Source organism: Parasteatoda tepidariorum, chromosome 1 (assembly GCF_982258835.1).
Source record: "Parasteatoda tepidariorum strain Cologne lab strain chromosome 1, Ptep-v5.0, whole genome shotgun sequence".
In the NCBI taxonomy this organism is placed as follows: domain Eukaryota; kingdom Metazoa; phylum Arthropoda; class Arachnida; order Araneae; family Theridiidae; genus Parasteatoda; species Parasteatoda tepidariorum.
Genome location: NC_141755.1, coordinates 96,128,556 through 96,143,740, shown reverse-complemented (window position 1 = coordinate 96,143,740; position 15,185 = coordinate 96,128,556). Strand labels below are relative to the sequence as shown.

Below are 15,185 nucleotides of genomic sequence, written 5' to 3'. Positions count from 1 at the left end.
TGTTTACAATATAAATTAGTTTTTTAAACAATAAATAAATAGTTTAAAACTTACCAAAGTATGCTCATAACCAAGCGCCGCTCTTTCTCTATCCCCCATCGTGATTTTTGTTCTTGACTGTAAAAACGAAAGAAAGAATTCAAAAAATTAATCGAAATAAAAATGTTCGATTGGACAATAATTTCTTAAACATTTCGCTTCATTTAGAATTGTAATATTTCGCTAAATGCAGCGACGCAAAATAAAAACACCTGTAAGATCATCAGCACGAGTAGTTTTGTAATAAATTTTCGGAAAAAGAAGAAACAAGGGTTACAACGAAAGGTATTCATTCAAATGAGCTTTTTGGCTCATTTTTATCGCTCTTTTGGCAAATATAGAAATTTTCAAAAATAAAAAAATTTCTAAATGCTTAACCAAAACATTTTTCATATACATTGAACTTATTTAATTTTATGTTGAATGTTTCTTTTGAAAAATGTCCTAAATTTAATATCGATTCGCCGCTGCAGAGCTATATAGTTATAATACTGTTATCAGTAAGGCCCGGATTTTGATGACTTTTGCATTTTTTTGCATTTTTGGACATTTTTTGTCTTTTAGAGCATTTTTTTGGGCATTTTTCTTTTTTTTTTTTTTTGGGCGTATTTTGCATTTTAATGCATTTTTTAAAGTTTTTTGTTAATTTTTCCAATTTTTATTATTTTTTATCAATTTTCATTATTACACTGGCTTCCAAACAATGAAGAAAATCTATAGGATATTAACAGGTGAAGCAAAATCTTTTCAAATTGAAGAAGAATTGTCAGAAAGTGAGACCGTCTTTTTCAAGTACACGCCTATAACATCAGTAGACGTTGAAAGAAGCTTCTGCAGGAATGAAAATTTACTTTCAGACAAGAGACGCTCGTTTACATTTCAAATTATCGAAAAACATTTAATAATCCAATGTAATTCTGATATTTAGTAATATTATGAGATGGAAGTTGTTATATCCATTAAAGTTTCTATACAAAATAAAAATATTTTGGTGTCAATATATTTTCCTTTTTTTGTTATTTTAGGATATAAAACATATTTTTCAAACTTTAATGAGCGTGGAACAAGTATTGCATTGTTTTATATTTTTTAAATGACTCATAATAATTTTAAAGAGCAAAACATTTTTTTAATTCAATATTTTTACTTTATTTAAGGCATTTTTTGCGCAATTTTTGCCCTTTTTAAGGGCATTTTTTGCACTTTTTAAGGGCATTAGTTGAGATTTTTTAGGTCATCAAAATCCGGGCTCTAGTTATCAGTAATGTGGAGTGGGTTTAACTTTGGAATAAGCGTTTGTCATTTTATATTAACGAGGGGTTAATGGAATTTGATTTTCAACTTCAGTATCTAATTTTGTCGGGGGGGGGGGTTGAATAATTTATTACACAAACACATTATCTTATTTTTTATTTATTTTTTTTTTTATTTAAGCCTCGCAAATGATAAGGAGAAATTACCACGCTTTATATTTAAATATTAAATTTTAATGTTTCTCTCAGTCTTTTTTTTTTTTTTTTTTCCAAGATAATTTGATTTTCTAGCCGTAAACTAGATGGGAAAATAATATTTTTCTGTATTTTAAGATTTATTTATTTTTATATTTGTTTATTATACTTTGATTAATCTGAACAAAGTAAGAAACCGCAAAAAAAGAAAAAAAAGACTCATAAAGAAATATGTACCCTTACGCTCTTTTAATGCAGTAGCTTAAAAAAAAAGAATGCAAAATTGTAATCGATGATATTCCATTACAATTGCGTCAATGAAATAGTAAAAAATACTAAAACTTATCTTAATTGATTACAATTCTGATACATTATTCGATTAAATAGTTTGAGTCGATGGTTATTTGATTATCTTCAATCAAATTCAATTATGGTTCGATTATATTTTATTAAATTTTTTTTTCGGGAAAGAAACTACAAAGATATTTTTTAAAAAAATTTTAAATCACTCATATTGACTTCTAATCGGATTATACTATACTGATATTTATTTTTATTACAATCTGATATGTACTCGTATAAATCAGATTTTAGCCAATAAATCGTTTTTGCTTTAAAAATTGAAGGGAAAAATAATTTAGCATAGTTCAAGTCAAAAATTACTTTTTCAAATTCGCGAAGATTTTTGTTTTTTAATGTATTAAAATTTATTTTTTTAAAAATCCTAAACTTCATTATTTTTCTGAAACCAGATTAGTTTTTTTTTTTTATTTGTTCAGTGTTTATTTTATTATTATTTTTATTTCTATTCCTAGAAAGCAGAAAATTCCACTGAAATTATTATAGCTCGTAATAATCGTTCATTCTTGTTATTACAAATATTTTTTTTCAAGCAAATTGTTATGAATATTAAAAGTTAGTTTTTTTATTGAATATTTAATATTTCTAGAAATATCGAAAGTTTTGCAATCTTGATAGAATCATGGACAAACAATTTTCCTTTCGATATTACACATATGAGGTTTGATCCGTTGTTTCAACTTAAAAGTTCCTTTGACTCCTTCGCTGAATTCAAATAATTCAAGTACATGAGTAAACAGCTATTGTTTCAAAGCTGCCATAACACTTACAAGTTATTTATCGGTGGAATAAAATAAGCAAACTTAAAATACGAAATTATAATAATTTTTCTTTCAATTCTCCATAAATAAAAAATTTACAGTTCTAATTTTTGTCTCTAATAAAATAAAATACATTTCAAATATATTCCTTCAAACCTCCTTGAATGAAGAATTTACAGTTCTAATTTTTGTCCCCAATTAAATAAATACATTTCAAATATACTTTTTTACTATTATTATTAAATTATTTTTACCTCCCTTTCAATGATTAGTTTATTGCTCCTCGTGTGTTTCATTGAATTATAAATTAAATTAATATAATAGTAATTAAATTAATCACATAAATTAATGAACTAAAAAAAAATTGCATTCAAATATGCTGAGGATTGAAGGAATAATGAACCAAGATATTAATCGATTTACTTTTCGGACAAATCAATTTACTTTTCAGCATATGATTGCATTTATCAGGGACCGATCAAGACAAATTCAGGCCCAAGGCCCACAAAATTTTCCGGGTCTCTAACGAAATATTTTAAAATTAAATTTCTGAGGAGTAGTCCTAACAATAAAAAGAATCTATTAAACTGCGTGACTCAAGAGAAACATTCTAAAAAATTTTTGAAAGCAGACAATTGAAGATTAGTTTTCTAAGATAAAGTTTATGCATCTAAATATTAAAGCAAAATATAAAACAACAAAACAATGTTGTATGAAAATAAAAATAGTTTGGTGACCACAAACAATTGAAATCAGTGATTTTTGCTAAAAGTCACTGATTAGCTGAATTATTTTAAAGATTGTAGCCTTCCATCTATAGCTTTACATATTTGTTAAAATAAGCTTTTAGTTCTTGTTGACACTAATCATTTATAAGAGACTTTGCAAATATGCATTCTCGTTAATTGCACCAATAAATTGAGTGAAAATTGCACCAATTAAAATTCAACTGTACTTTCGAATTTGATTAGTGCAATGCTTTCACGAGTTTGGTTTATCACAATATAAAGAAAATTTGAAATAAAGGCCTTTTTTGAAATAAACTGTTTCTTTCAGTATTTTTTTTTTTTTTTTTTTTGTATAAAAAGTTATATTGTGGACTTTTTACAAATTTTTGAGGCCCCCCAGAAAGTGTGGGCCCTAGGCCCGGGCCTATTGGGCCGAGGCAATAATCAGGCTCCGCATTTAATGTACTTTTATTTTTCTTGCAAACCTACGTGTGCACAAAAGGGTACAACACAACAGCCACCCCATAATAAACTCCTAACTAAAGGAATCCTGTATAAATAGTAGGCGTTTCATGAAAATGCTAATTAGTGAGGGCACCCGATGTTTTAAGTTACGAAAACAAACGTAATAACGTTCTTTCTTTTAATAAACATAACTTTTTTTTTGGAAGGATTCGAATTCCTGACCCTCAAAATACGGGTAATAGCTGTAATCTGAGGGATGGAAAGTTTGGAACCCGTAATGCTTTTTCTTATTTTTTCGTAATTCGTCATATTGCGAGAATTTTTTAAGCGAATCGAAAATTTTTTGCACCCAAAATTCGTTTACCCAAACATAATTATAAGCCAAAAATAATTTTTTATTATTTTTTATCGTTTTTTTTTTAATTATTTCATTTAATAATAGTCAAAATCACTGTGAATAGTAAGGTATACAAATGTTTACATTATTGAAAAGAATGTAATCTTATGTCGCAAAATACATAATTTATACGAAATCACTCCAATAGTTCCCGATTTATCAAATTTTAAAAATAATGTGGTAAATCTTCCATGCTAATAAATTTGTAATAATTTTATTATTTATTTATTTAATAATGATCGAAAAAGTTGATTTTTAAAGCATACAAATTTTTACATCATTTAAAATTATGCACCTTTAAAAAACAAAAATATATACAGAATTGGACGATTTGTGCCCGAGAAGTAAAATTTATAAGTACGAATTCTTTTACGTTTTCTAGCCCCAAAACTATTCGAACAATTTCGTTCTAGGTTAAGATTTTACCTATTCAAAAATGATGTAAAAAATTTTTATACCGTTACTATTAAAAAAATTTTTAAACATTATTAAATTTATTAGAAAAATAATAATAAATAATTATCAAAAATTATTAAAATGCTTATTGATAAGATAATTTTATAACTGTGAGCAAAAAGTTTTGATGCTTGCACAGTCCTAGAGATTTAACGAAATATGCCAGAAGTATTATTATAATTTAAAGGCAAACTTTGAACAGCATTTTTTCAAACTAATCTGTTCATATCCCAGATTGTAACTACGTCCCATATTTTAAGAGCGACGGAAGAGAATATTTAGAAAAATATGTTGTTTTTTTTTTCACCTGATTTCATTACTTAAAATATCGTCTGCACTAGTTAATTAAATTATTTAGGTTAAAATTCGAATATTAGACCATAAGTTATTATAAAAGTCTCATATTTTAAGAGAGACGGAAAAAAATATTTAGAAAAATATGTTTTTTTTCCACCTGATTTCATAGTTTAAAATATCGTCTGCACTAGTTAATTTGATTATTTAGGTTAAAATTCGAATATTAGACCATAAGTTATTATAAAGGTCTCATATTTTAAGAGAGACGGAAAAAAACATTTAGAAAAATATGTTTTTTTTCCTTCTGATTTCATAGTTTAAAATATCGTCTACACTAGTTAATTAAACTATTTAGGTGAAAATTCGAATATTAGACCATAGGTTATTATAAAGGTGATCTATTTTAGTTCCACGCATACTAATAGGTCAATATTCAAGACTAGTCACCTACGTCAGAAAAATAACAAACAGGCAACAAGCTATCACACTTCCAAATAAAACAAGCTTTTGTTGAAATGAACAATGAATTAAACAAAAGCCATGAGATATCCAGGACATAAAAGTTGTAAGGAAAGAAATTGGTTACATTGGTTTTTCCCGCAGATGAAAGTTTCTACTTCATGTAGCAAGTGAAAAAAGAAGTGTGTCAATGCAGAAGGTGAGAACTAATATCGAAATCTAAAAAAGAATCTAAATCAAAGAATGGATGAATAAGAACAAGGCAATACGAGGAATCTTGTTATGCAATTAGATTACTTTATTGTTAAACTGTGATACGAATTTCGACGAAATATTATTTTAATTTAATGCCTTATATTTAAGGAAATAAGTTTTTTTTTCTAAACAAAAGCTTTAAAATTTAAATATTTTTCTATTTGATGTTGACAGATATTTATCTGTATTTTACCGCATGATGTAAAACATGCAACACTAACGAAATCCACATATTTAAAAAATAACTATGTTAATTCAATCATGCAATTTTTGAGGAGCAATAAATAAGGTTTTAAAAATTGAGAAATCAAAAATCATGTAAAAAAAAACAGTTAAAAATTACAATTTTAAAGTTAAAAATTACAATTCCAATGCAGCAGAATTCCACAATAAAATTGAAACCTGTAGAAAAATTTTAAAAAGGAAAAAAAATGAAAGTAATGAAAAATAATGAAAAATATAATAATGACAACCGAAGCTGACGTCGTCAGGGAGTACCAGCTCCGGAAGTCATAAAAATATAAAACCTTTTTTAACGAGAGAGCCGGATAAGTGTCTAAAATTGCTCTCTCTGTACACCAAAGGTTTTGTAAGTCCAGGAAGAGAGAAAAAGAAAATACAAAATACAAAAACGAAATACAAAAGTAAAATACGAAACTAATTAGAAAAGGAAAAATAAAAATAAATTTTGAAATTAGTTTATGTATTTTACTTTTGTATTTTGTTTTCTTATATTTTGTTTCTTGTATTCTCTTTTTTTCTCTTCCTGGACTTCTTGCAAAACCTTTGGAGTACAGAGAGGAGAGAGTAAAATCATTTGTCCTGCTCTCGCGATAGAAAAGGTTTTGTATTTTAATGACTTCCGGAGCTTGTGCCCCAATGGCGAGGCCAGCTTCGGTTGTTATTATTATATTTTTCATTATTTTCTTTTTTAAAATTATTTATCTTAAAAATTGAGTGATAGACCGTTCATAAGTGATGTCACACATTTTTTCAATACATAGCCTCCTCCCGTTCGTCACAAAGTGTCACACTTCGCCCTACCCCTTGTTTCATGTCCTGCTATATTATGTAAATATATGCTACTAATGCAGAAACGGGACAAATATTATAAAGTGTATTTCAAATCTAATGTTTAAACTTTAACTAGCGATTTTCAATAACAGTGGTGTGCATAATTATATAATAATGATTAGATAATTTTGATTAAAAAATAAAACAAATTATAAAAAAATATTTAATCTGCTAATTTTATAATTTTTTTATTATTTGTAGGATATCACATGTTTTGTTACCCTTTCTTCTCCCTTGTCACAAACTGTTACAATTCCACTCAAAGCGTGTATCATTTATGGATGGTTCCTGAATGCTTGTTTATAACTTTGTGAGGGAAGACCATTAGACTGTGCCAACTTTCATATATCAAAAGGTAACCTCAAGATTGAGTCAAGTTAGCATGTCTTACATAATAGTGAATTGATGTTTAATAATAGTAGTGGTAGTTACGCCACAACTTCTCCACAAATTATCAAAGCTTGGTTAAAAAAATAAATCAATAAATAAATAAAGTTAAATGTTCCAGATTTTTAGGGAAGTTTTTAAATTTCAATCCAAAAAAAAAATAGATACTACAGAGATATTTTTAATAATAAAATAAAATAAAAGTTTTATAAACTAAAAAGGTTAATATAAAGGTTACTTAAAAAGTTTCAAGTAAATTAAAATGAAGAAATTAATTTCTCTTTTCTCACATAAAGCGAAAAACCTATGGTGTATTACTTTCGATACATAGAATTTTCGGAGGAAATTTAGATAGAAGATTAAAGATGCACCCTATGTTTTTCGTTATAAGTCAAACAAAAACTAAATTATTTTCTCCTTTTTTAGTGTTCTGTAAAAAACATAGTTTTCAAAAATTTTGTTTAGTTTATCATTTTCTTCATTTTAAAGTATTTTACCAATAGATATAATGACGATAAATTTTGCTTGATCATTTGGAAAACAATTGTTACTTACATTAAAAATAGACACAAAACTTCAATTAAAATTTAAAAATTCTAGCGAAAAATGATAGAATTTTTGATTATTGATAAATTTTATTCGGTGAAAATATGGCAATAAAGCTTGCTTCCAGCAACCAGAAAACGATTGAATCTTATACTATGTGACACAGAGTAGAACTTCGATAATAATTTGAACACATATTTGTCAGAAAGTGATCGGTACCTTTGTTGGTGGTGAATTCCCTGTGGTAATAATATGGTGATAAGTTTTGTTTATACTGGTCACGAATATAGATTGAAAATCGTATTTTGATGAGGCACAGAGATCCAGATGAGAATTGAGCACTCTAATTTGTCGGAATATGATCGACATTTTGAATTGAAAATAATTTAATTCTGAAGTGATGGAATAACAATAAATTCCGCGTGTTAACTTTCACGAAAAGATTGAAACTTGCGTTATCATTGACCTTGAAGCTCCAGAAGAGATTTGAGTGCAATATCTAGTCGGAAAGTGGTCAAAGTTTTAATATCAAAAACAAATTTTCTCAGTGCGTTACTAATCATTAAAAAGAGCTGAATGAACTTATCTCTTTTCAAAAAAAGTGAAAATAAAATTGATTCTGACTAGTTGCGATCTAATTTAATTCAAACCTATCGAAAATTCGAATTTGAAAAAATAAATAAATAAGCCAACTCTTGAACTGCAACTGAAAACTTAAATTTTTTTTTCTCCTTATTTAGATCTTTTTTTTTTTCTTTTCTTTTTTAAGGAGCGGTTGGTTTATTCCCTTTTTTCACAGCATTTTGTCACTGAGCAAATCGTTAATTAAAGCGGGTAATATTGAATTTTTTTTCCATTTAGCATTTTTTCCTTCGATGTTTCTGTTATTTAATGCAATTTTAAAATAATAACCACATTTTAAAAATGTAAGTAATTAAAATAAATGTATAACATAATTTTATATAAATTATCAATTATCACATTTTCATTTATTTATTTTACTTATTTTTATTTTTTTTCATTTTGTTATTTTTTTGAAAATTGCAACAAAAAAAAGCAAATGCGTAATGGTTTTGACTTGATTTCTTATTAAAACTAAGGATTTCTTATTAAACTAAGGAAATAAATTTATAATAATAGTTATGAATAACATTTTTAGACCAAACATCATATTCATAAATAAAAGAGCTAACATAAGTATTCATAATTCATAAGTTAAAGATAATATTCATAAGATAATATTCAGATTTCATTCATAAGTTAAAGATAATAAAGTGCAAATTAAATATTCTTACTGCTATAACAGAAGTTCGTAGCATGGTTGAATAAGTTGGATGTCTAAACTTTCCAAAATATATTGAAACTTCTAAAAGATTCTCAACTGAAATCGCTTACATTTTCAGTCAACAATGGTAATACTAAGTTTTAGTACTAATGTGACATTTTAAAGCAAATTAATGACGCATAAAATAAATATAAATTTCTAATTTAATACGTTCAACTTTATTAAAGTATTTAATCTTACAACAAAGTAAGAGGGAAAAAATCATTCTAGTTCTTCATTACATTTCACAAACAAGTGTGTCATAAAAATTTGCTTCACGTCTAAGATAAGAGAACGATTTATAACTATAGAATACAGACTTATTTTGATGCTATGAACCCCACAACGCATTTCATCAGTCAAAATTATCTTTTTAATCACATGAGTTTTGGATGGAAAGAAATATATGGCTGAATGTACTCTAAAGATGAGAAGTTACAAAAAATTGATAGCAACAAAATGTAACAGACCATAAGTGCATTTTTTTTTTTGTTAACTTAAAACAATTATTATAACCATTCAGAACAAATTATAATAGAAGCGTAAAAAATATGCATGTGCCACTTTAGTGATACGGAAGAGTGTTTAGAAACATATTAATTCACTCCTTAAAAATCAGATAACCTCTGATATTTACGTTTCTGAAACGGTTTGTGATGCTGTTGTTGTTGTTTCTAATGCGATTTGCCACACTAGCAAGCCTGCTTGGTGAAACCAAGCTAATTTAAGGCAGAGGGTGCGTTTCTTGTTTTTCAGTGGCGCCATTTATGGCCAAGAATTCATCTTCAGCCACACACACGTCACACCCGTTTATAGGGCGGACCTATTCATACATCCATTCATTCATCCACAGATCGTAATTATTGAACTGGATCAGAGAACGATCGATTTCCAATCCAGTACCCCCAGAGGTATTGATTTGTTATGGGAACATGGAGAACTTTGTGACTCGACAGATTTAACGTGCATCAGTCACCATTTACTACACGGGGAGTCTTCGGCCGGCGGGGTTCGAACCCACGAGCTCTCGGACATGGGCCCAGCGCCCTACCGACCGGGCTATTCCGGTCTGTTTGTGATGTTAAATGTCATAAGCTTGACAAGCGTTCGAGTGCTATAATTAATAATAATAATTGTCATAATAATAATGCTATAATTAATAATAATCATTGTCGAGTGCTATAATTAATAATTGTCATAAGCGTTCGAGTGCTATAATTATAGAAATATGGAGCTGCCATCTGCCTGTTACAAATCACATGAATATATTCTAAAAAAAAGGGCTAAAAAAATTAAGTAATAAAATATTGATTAAAGTTTGTTTCGCTTAAGTTCGTGATTTACTAATCAACGGTCAACTTAACGTCACCTTTACGCCACTTAACTTTTCTTACATTTGAGTCAGAGGCACCATGTGAAACAAAGTGGAAAATCTTTCCATTTTAATTAGTCAGATTTCTTTTCCAATTACTTTTTTGTTATCAATCAACAAATTTCAGAAATATCATACTTGAAATTGAACTGAAATATTTCAAAGGAATATTTGCAGGTATAGATTAATGCATCCAAAACAGGGTCTTTTCAAAATAGCGTCACACGGTTCCCAGCAGATCACCGAAGTCAAGCATCACTGGTTGCGGTCAGTGTGCGGGTGGGTGACCACTTGGATCAGTCTGCGTAGGGACCGAGAGTGTGCGGTATTGGTCCTCGTTAAACTGTTCTATCGTAAAGTGCTCGACTTCGCGTGCAGGTCGTCGGGCTATCGAAGCGGGGGTGCCATAATCCCCTCTTCAGAGGATCAAAATTGTGATGGCATGTCTTCGGATCATCCTCAAGGCCTGGTTTCTTAGGACAGGACGCCGTCAGCTGGAAATCAGCGCTAACCTCTGATTGGTCCATTTGTGAGTTTGATAGTAAACGTCATCGAGTTCAAGATGAGCGTTCGATGACGCATACTATCAAACTCACAAATGGACCAATCAGAGGTTAGCGCTGATTTCCAGCTGACGGCGTCCTGTCCTAAGAAACCAGGCCTTCAGGGATGTTTCCCAGACCGTCGCCTATAGCCTATTGTGCAGCTCTAGTGAGACGTAAATGAACAACAACAAAATAGCGTCATATTAAACAGTCTTGAAAATATGTAGAAATTCTTAAACACTTTCTGAGATCTAAAAATATTTCTTAAGCATAAACTTTAAAAAGTAAATAATAAATTTATTAAACAAAAAGCTAGATATATAGATAGCTCTAACAGCTTAAGAAGCTTCTTAAAAGATAGCTCGAGTTTTATCTATTACTTTTGGAATAGAATCGAATCGTAGGAATTTTTTTTTAACAAATAATTCTAATTTTCAAATCATGATATCATATAACACTTATAACACAATTGTGGAAAACTTTTTTTTCCTATTTCCGGTTTCAGCAAGCAAGACCGAGCTCATAAAATCAAAATCTCGAGAGGTAAACACATTTTCCTGTTTCTTTTGTTACAAAGGATATATTGCCAATGTTAAACCTAATATTAGTAGTATTTTACTTGAAATTATAAAATTTCTTTTTACCAAGCAATCATCAAATAATCTTTTAACAATTTCAAAATTCGCTTTCTATTTATTAATAATCAATTCATAATGTGCTTAAGAGTCATTTAAAGTTTCATAATTTTTGAATTTTCTGTTCATTTCAAATGCATTTGAGTGGTAATCTATAGAAGAAAAAAAAATAGTGCATGGAGTCCCTCCGCGCGGAAGAAGTTAAACTTCGCAACCTGCGACGTTAATTGTAGAAGAATCAGCAGACGTAGAAGGACCACTAGTTCTATTCAACGACTCTTTTTCCTGCTCCGCTCGCTTCCGTGCTCTGTAATCACGGTAACATTGTGCATTTTTCCCTCGTGGACCTCTTGAACCAGTGGAAGTGCTTGTGGTTGCCTCATCGTCTCGCCCTGGAAAACGTATTTGTATTAATAATGTATGTGAATGCGTCATAATGTAATTTCAAAAGAGAAAACCTAACAATCAATTGATATTCACAAGAGACGTACCTTGACATAACCTTAAATCCGTCGCATTGTCCGTGGGATTGTTTTCACTCATTTTTTACAATTGTTATCCACTAAGTTTGAAAATAAAAAAATACTACCCTATTAAATTATATGTGTATCAAAACAAAATAAAAAAATATTTATAGAAAAACAAAAGTTTTATGACTTTTATTATTTTTATGCTAGTGAGAACCAAAACAATATGGGAATGAATGAGGGAAAACTGGATCCTACCACGTGATTTACCGGCCAATAAAAATGTAGCGTTAAACGTTTAACGCAACCTTGTTGGAAGTCGCATAAGAAGTATAACTTCAATAAAATCAGAGACAAATTTTCTTATTTTATCAATTATTTTAGTTTTTAAATTTTTAATAGGTTTACATCTTCATATAAGTTAACACAATATTTTCTACAAAAATAGTTGTATTATAATATGCATCTTGCCACCCACTTGTTCTGTTTCATTGCCACAAACTGTAGCAAAGAATTTAGTGATACTCTATCGCGGGATCAGCAACGAAATTTTTAAAAGAAACAATATCCTCAAAATTTCTTTTCTTCAAACTTAGATCGAAAATATAAACAAAAGGTATATCTGAGACTAAAAAGAAAAAATCGAAGGTATAGAAAAAAATTGTTTAATTGCAAATTTTATAGTTTTGAAAACAAATTGCTCACTTTCAATTGCATTATTTCTTAGAAAGATATATTTCTTGCTATAACAACTAGTGTTAAAAATTCATGAACCACATAAAGTCTATTAAAATTTGATTTTGTGAAGTCAAACAGATTATTACATCAAAATTAAAAGTAATACAATTAAGAGTTATCAGGATTTTTATTGTGCTTAAGCAAATTTGGTTCCATATATTTAGCTCCTGATCAAGATTCGAATTGGAAAAATTTTCCTTGAGATGATATTAAGTACTTAATTATAAGTAACGCATATCACAAATTAAATTGTATCGATATCTTTCGATACAAGAATAAATATCACAGATAAAATTGTATATTAAAGTGTAAAATTGTAGATTAAAGTTGTATATTAAGGTTGTAAATTAAGGTGTAGTGTATATTAAGGTGTAAAATCCTGTTTTTTTTCACCTTATTAAACACTCATTTCCATAAATATTAGCGTACCCAGAAAGACTTGTCAGAAGGAAACGAAATTTTACATACGTAAGCATAACGTTAATATAAGAAAGTGATTAAAAAATCTAAGAAAAAATATCATTCATTGCAGGAAAAATACAAATGAATGGAGGTGTTATTTCCCTCATGGTCCACCTATAGCACGAAATGAGGAATCAATACGGTTGCGCATTGATACACACAATACTCTTACGATGTCCTGTGGCATCGCGTTCTACAGCTGCTGCAAAATCACCGCTATATCGACAAAACTCGGAAGCTGTACAAATTGTTGTCCCCAATGGTCATAGATATGCTCGTTCGGTGACAAATCTGGGGATAAAGCAGGATAAAGACGGGTGGTATTATGATGGAGACATTTCTGTGAAATCTTTACTGTGTGTGGCCGAGCATAATGCTGTTGGAAAATGGTTTTTAGGAGCCTTGCCATGAGTGACAGCGAATATGGCCGAAGGATGTCACGGATGTACTGCGGGGATATTAAAGGTGATCGAGTGTGGTATACGATGACCCCAATTCCATGACATCACTTGTAGAAGTGGTTTGCTGCTGTACACCGTAGGCAAGAATGAGGCGTTCACCACGGTGCCTCCATACTCGCACACGATGGTCATCACTGCTCAAATTAAAACTAGATACATCTCTGAAGACGACCTCATTACATTCTGTTAAAATCCAATTCAAATGAGAGCGACACCACACCACCATTTCAGCGACGCCATTTTAAAGTTGAGTTTAATTGCATACTTGTGTTTAGTGGAAGGAATCGAAATTCAATTCGAAAAAGCCATATTTCTATTTCTTTTCCAATTCTTTATTTATTAATTAATTTTTCCGCTTGCTCAATAGCTAAACGCCAATTGAAATAAAATAAAATAAAAGCTACGTAAGTTTAGAATAAAAAATGAAAATTCAAATCTAAAAGCCAAAATGGAAACTAATATTGGAAAATTTTTTAAGTTAAATTTCTTCTTCTAATTTTTACCCAGAAGTAAGCACGTTTAAATTATCAAATTCAATCTGAAGGAAAATTTTAAATAACATATGCCAGTTTTAAAAATTCAAATCACAAAGATTTAAACTGAAACGTAATACCTTGAAAAAGATTCACTTACATCACTTAAGCTAGAAAAAGAATGCACTCTTAGAAACAGCCGAAGATATACACAAAAATTAACATCGAACCTTTTCATTAAAATAATTCAATTTTTTTTTTATTTAATGAAAGGAGAATGTTTGGTTTTGGTCCTACCCAAAAGACGGGGGGAAATATTACTTTTGTTAACTTTTTGGAATAAAAAATTCAAAAAGTTTACATTTTATCAAGAAACTAAGAAATTTTTTTAAAAAAGCTCATGTTTCTTTAATCCTCATCCATAATAGTGAATGTGGCTGCAAAACAAAAATTCTCTTTTACGCCAAATACTTTCTTTTTTACATCAGAAAATCTGAAAAACCATCAATATAAACTACTTCAAAACTATTTCGAAATTAAAACAAAGTGGGGCGCGTTAAATATTTTCGGTGACAGTAAAAAATTAATCTAATTAAGATCTACTAATTTTCGCTAAGCTGAATTAAGCGTTGCAAAAAGAATTATTCTACTTTGAAGTAAAATAACTCAGAAACTGATGATGGAATTGGGTATACTATAGCCTACGTCACAGGTTGTGTTATTCCTACTAAATTTAACCCATGAACGGCATTTTCTGCGAGCCTAACTTCAAGCCACAAATAAACAAACGAAGTGTTTGATCGTTTAAATAGCTGCTCGCCAGATTTTATTGCATTATAAAGAAAAGTAATTGATATTCGATTTTTGATTAATAATTGATTTATGTGGATAGTGGCATTTATGTGGATAGTGGCATAGAATTTAGCATTGCGTCATGGTAAATGTTATTTCTACTAAGTGGAAGTAGTTGTGTTTTTTTTTATATTATACCCAATTAATAACAGTTTGATATCAGAATGCTCAAAGATCCCCGTTT

The 15,185-nt window shown here is 29.2% G+C and overlaps 1 protein-coding gene across 2 annotated transcripts in view; it reads right to left on the bottom strand.

Annotated features, from left to right (window-relative positions):
* The window catches only part of LOC107441929 (chloride channel protein 2), a 70,829-nt gene that overhangs the window by 40,379 nt on the left and 15,265 nt on the right, over nt 1-15,185 (bottom strand). The window contains exons 1-2 of one of the 2 annotated variants that reach the window (XM_087169269.1): nt 8,968-9,100; nt 55-117 (exon numbers count right to left, since the gene is read on the bottom strand). In XM_087169269.1, the coding sequence (XP_087025395.1) occupies nt 55-117; nt 8,968-8,991 (87 nt within the window). In that variant the 5' untranslated portion in view covers nt 8,992-9,100. Of the gene's footprint in view, nt 1-54; nt 118-8,967; nt 9,101-15,185 lie in introns of those variants that run through there. The other variant, XM_016055343.4, reaches the window with a different exon arrangement.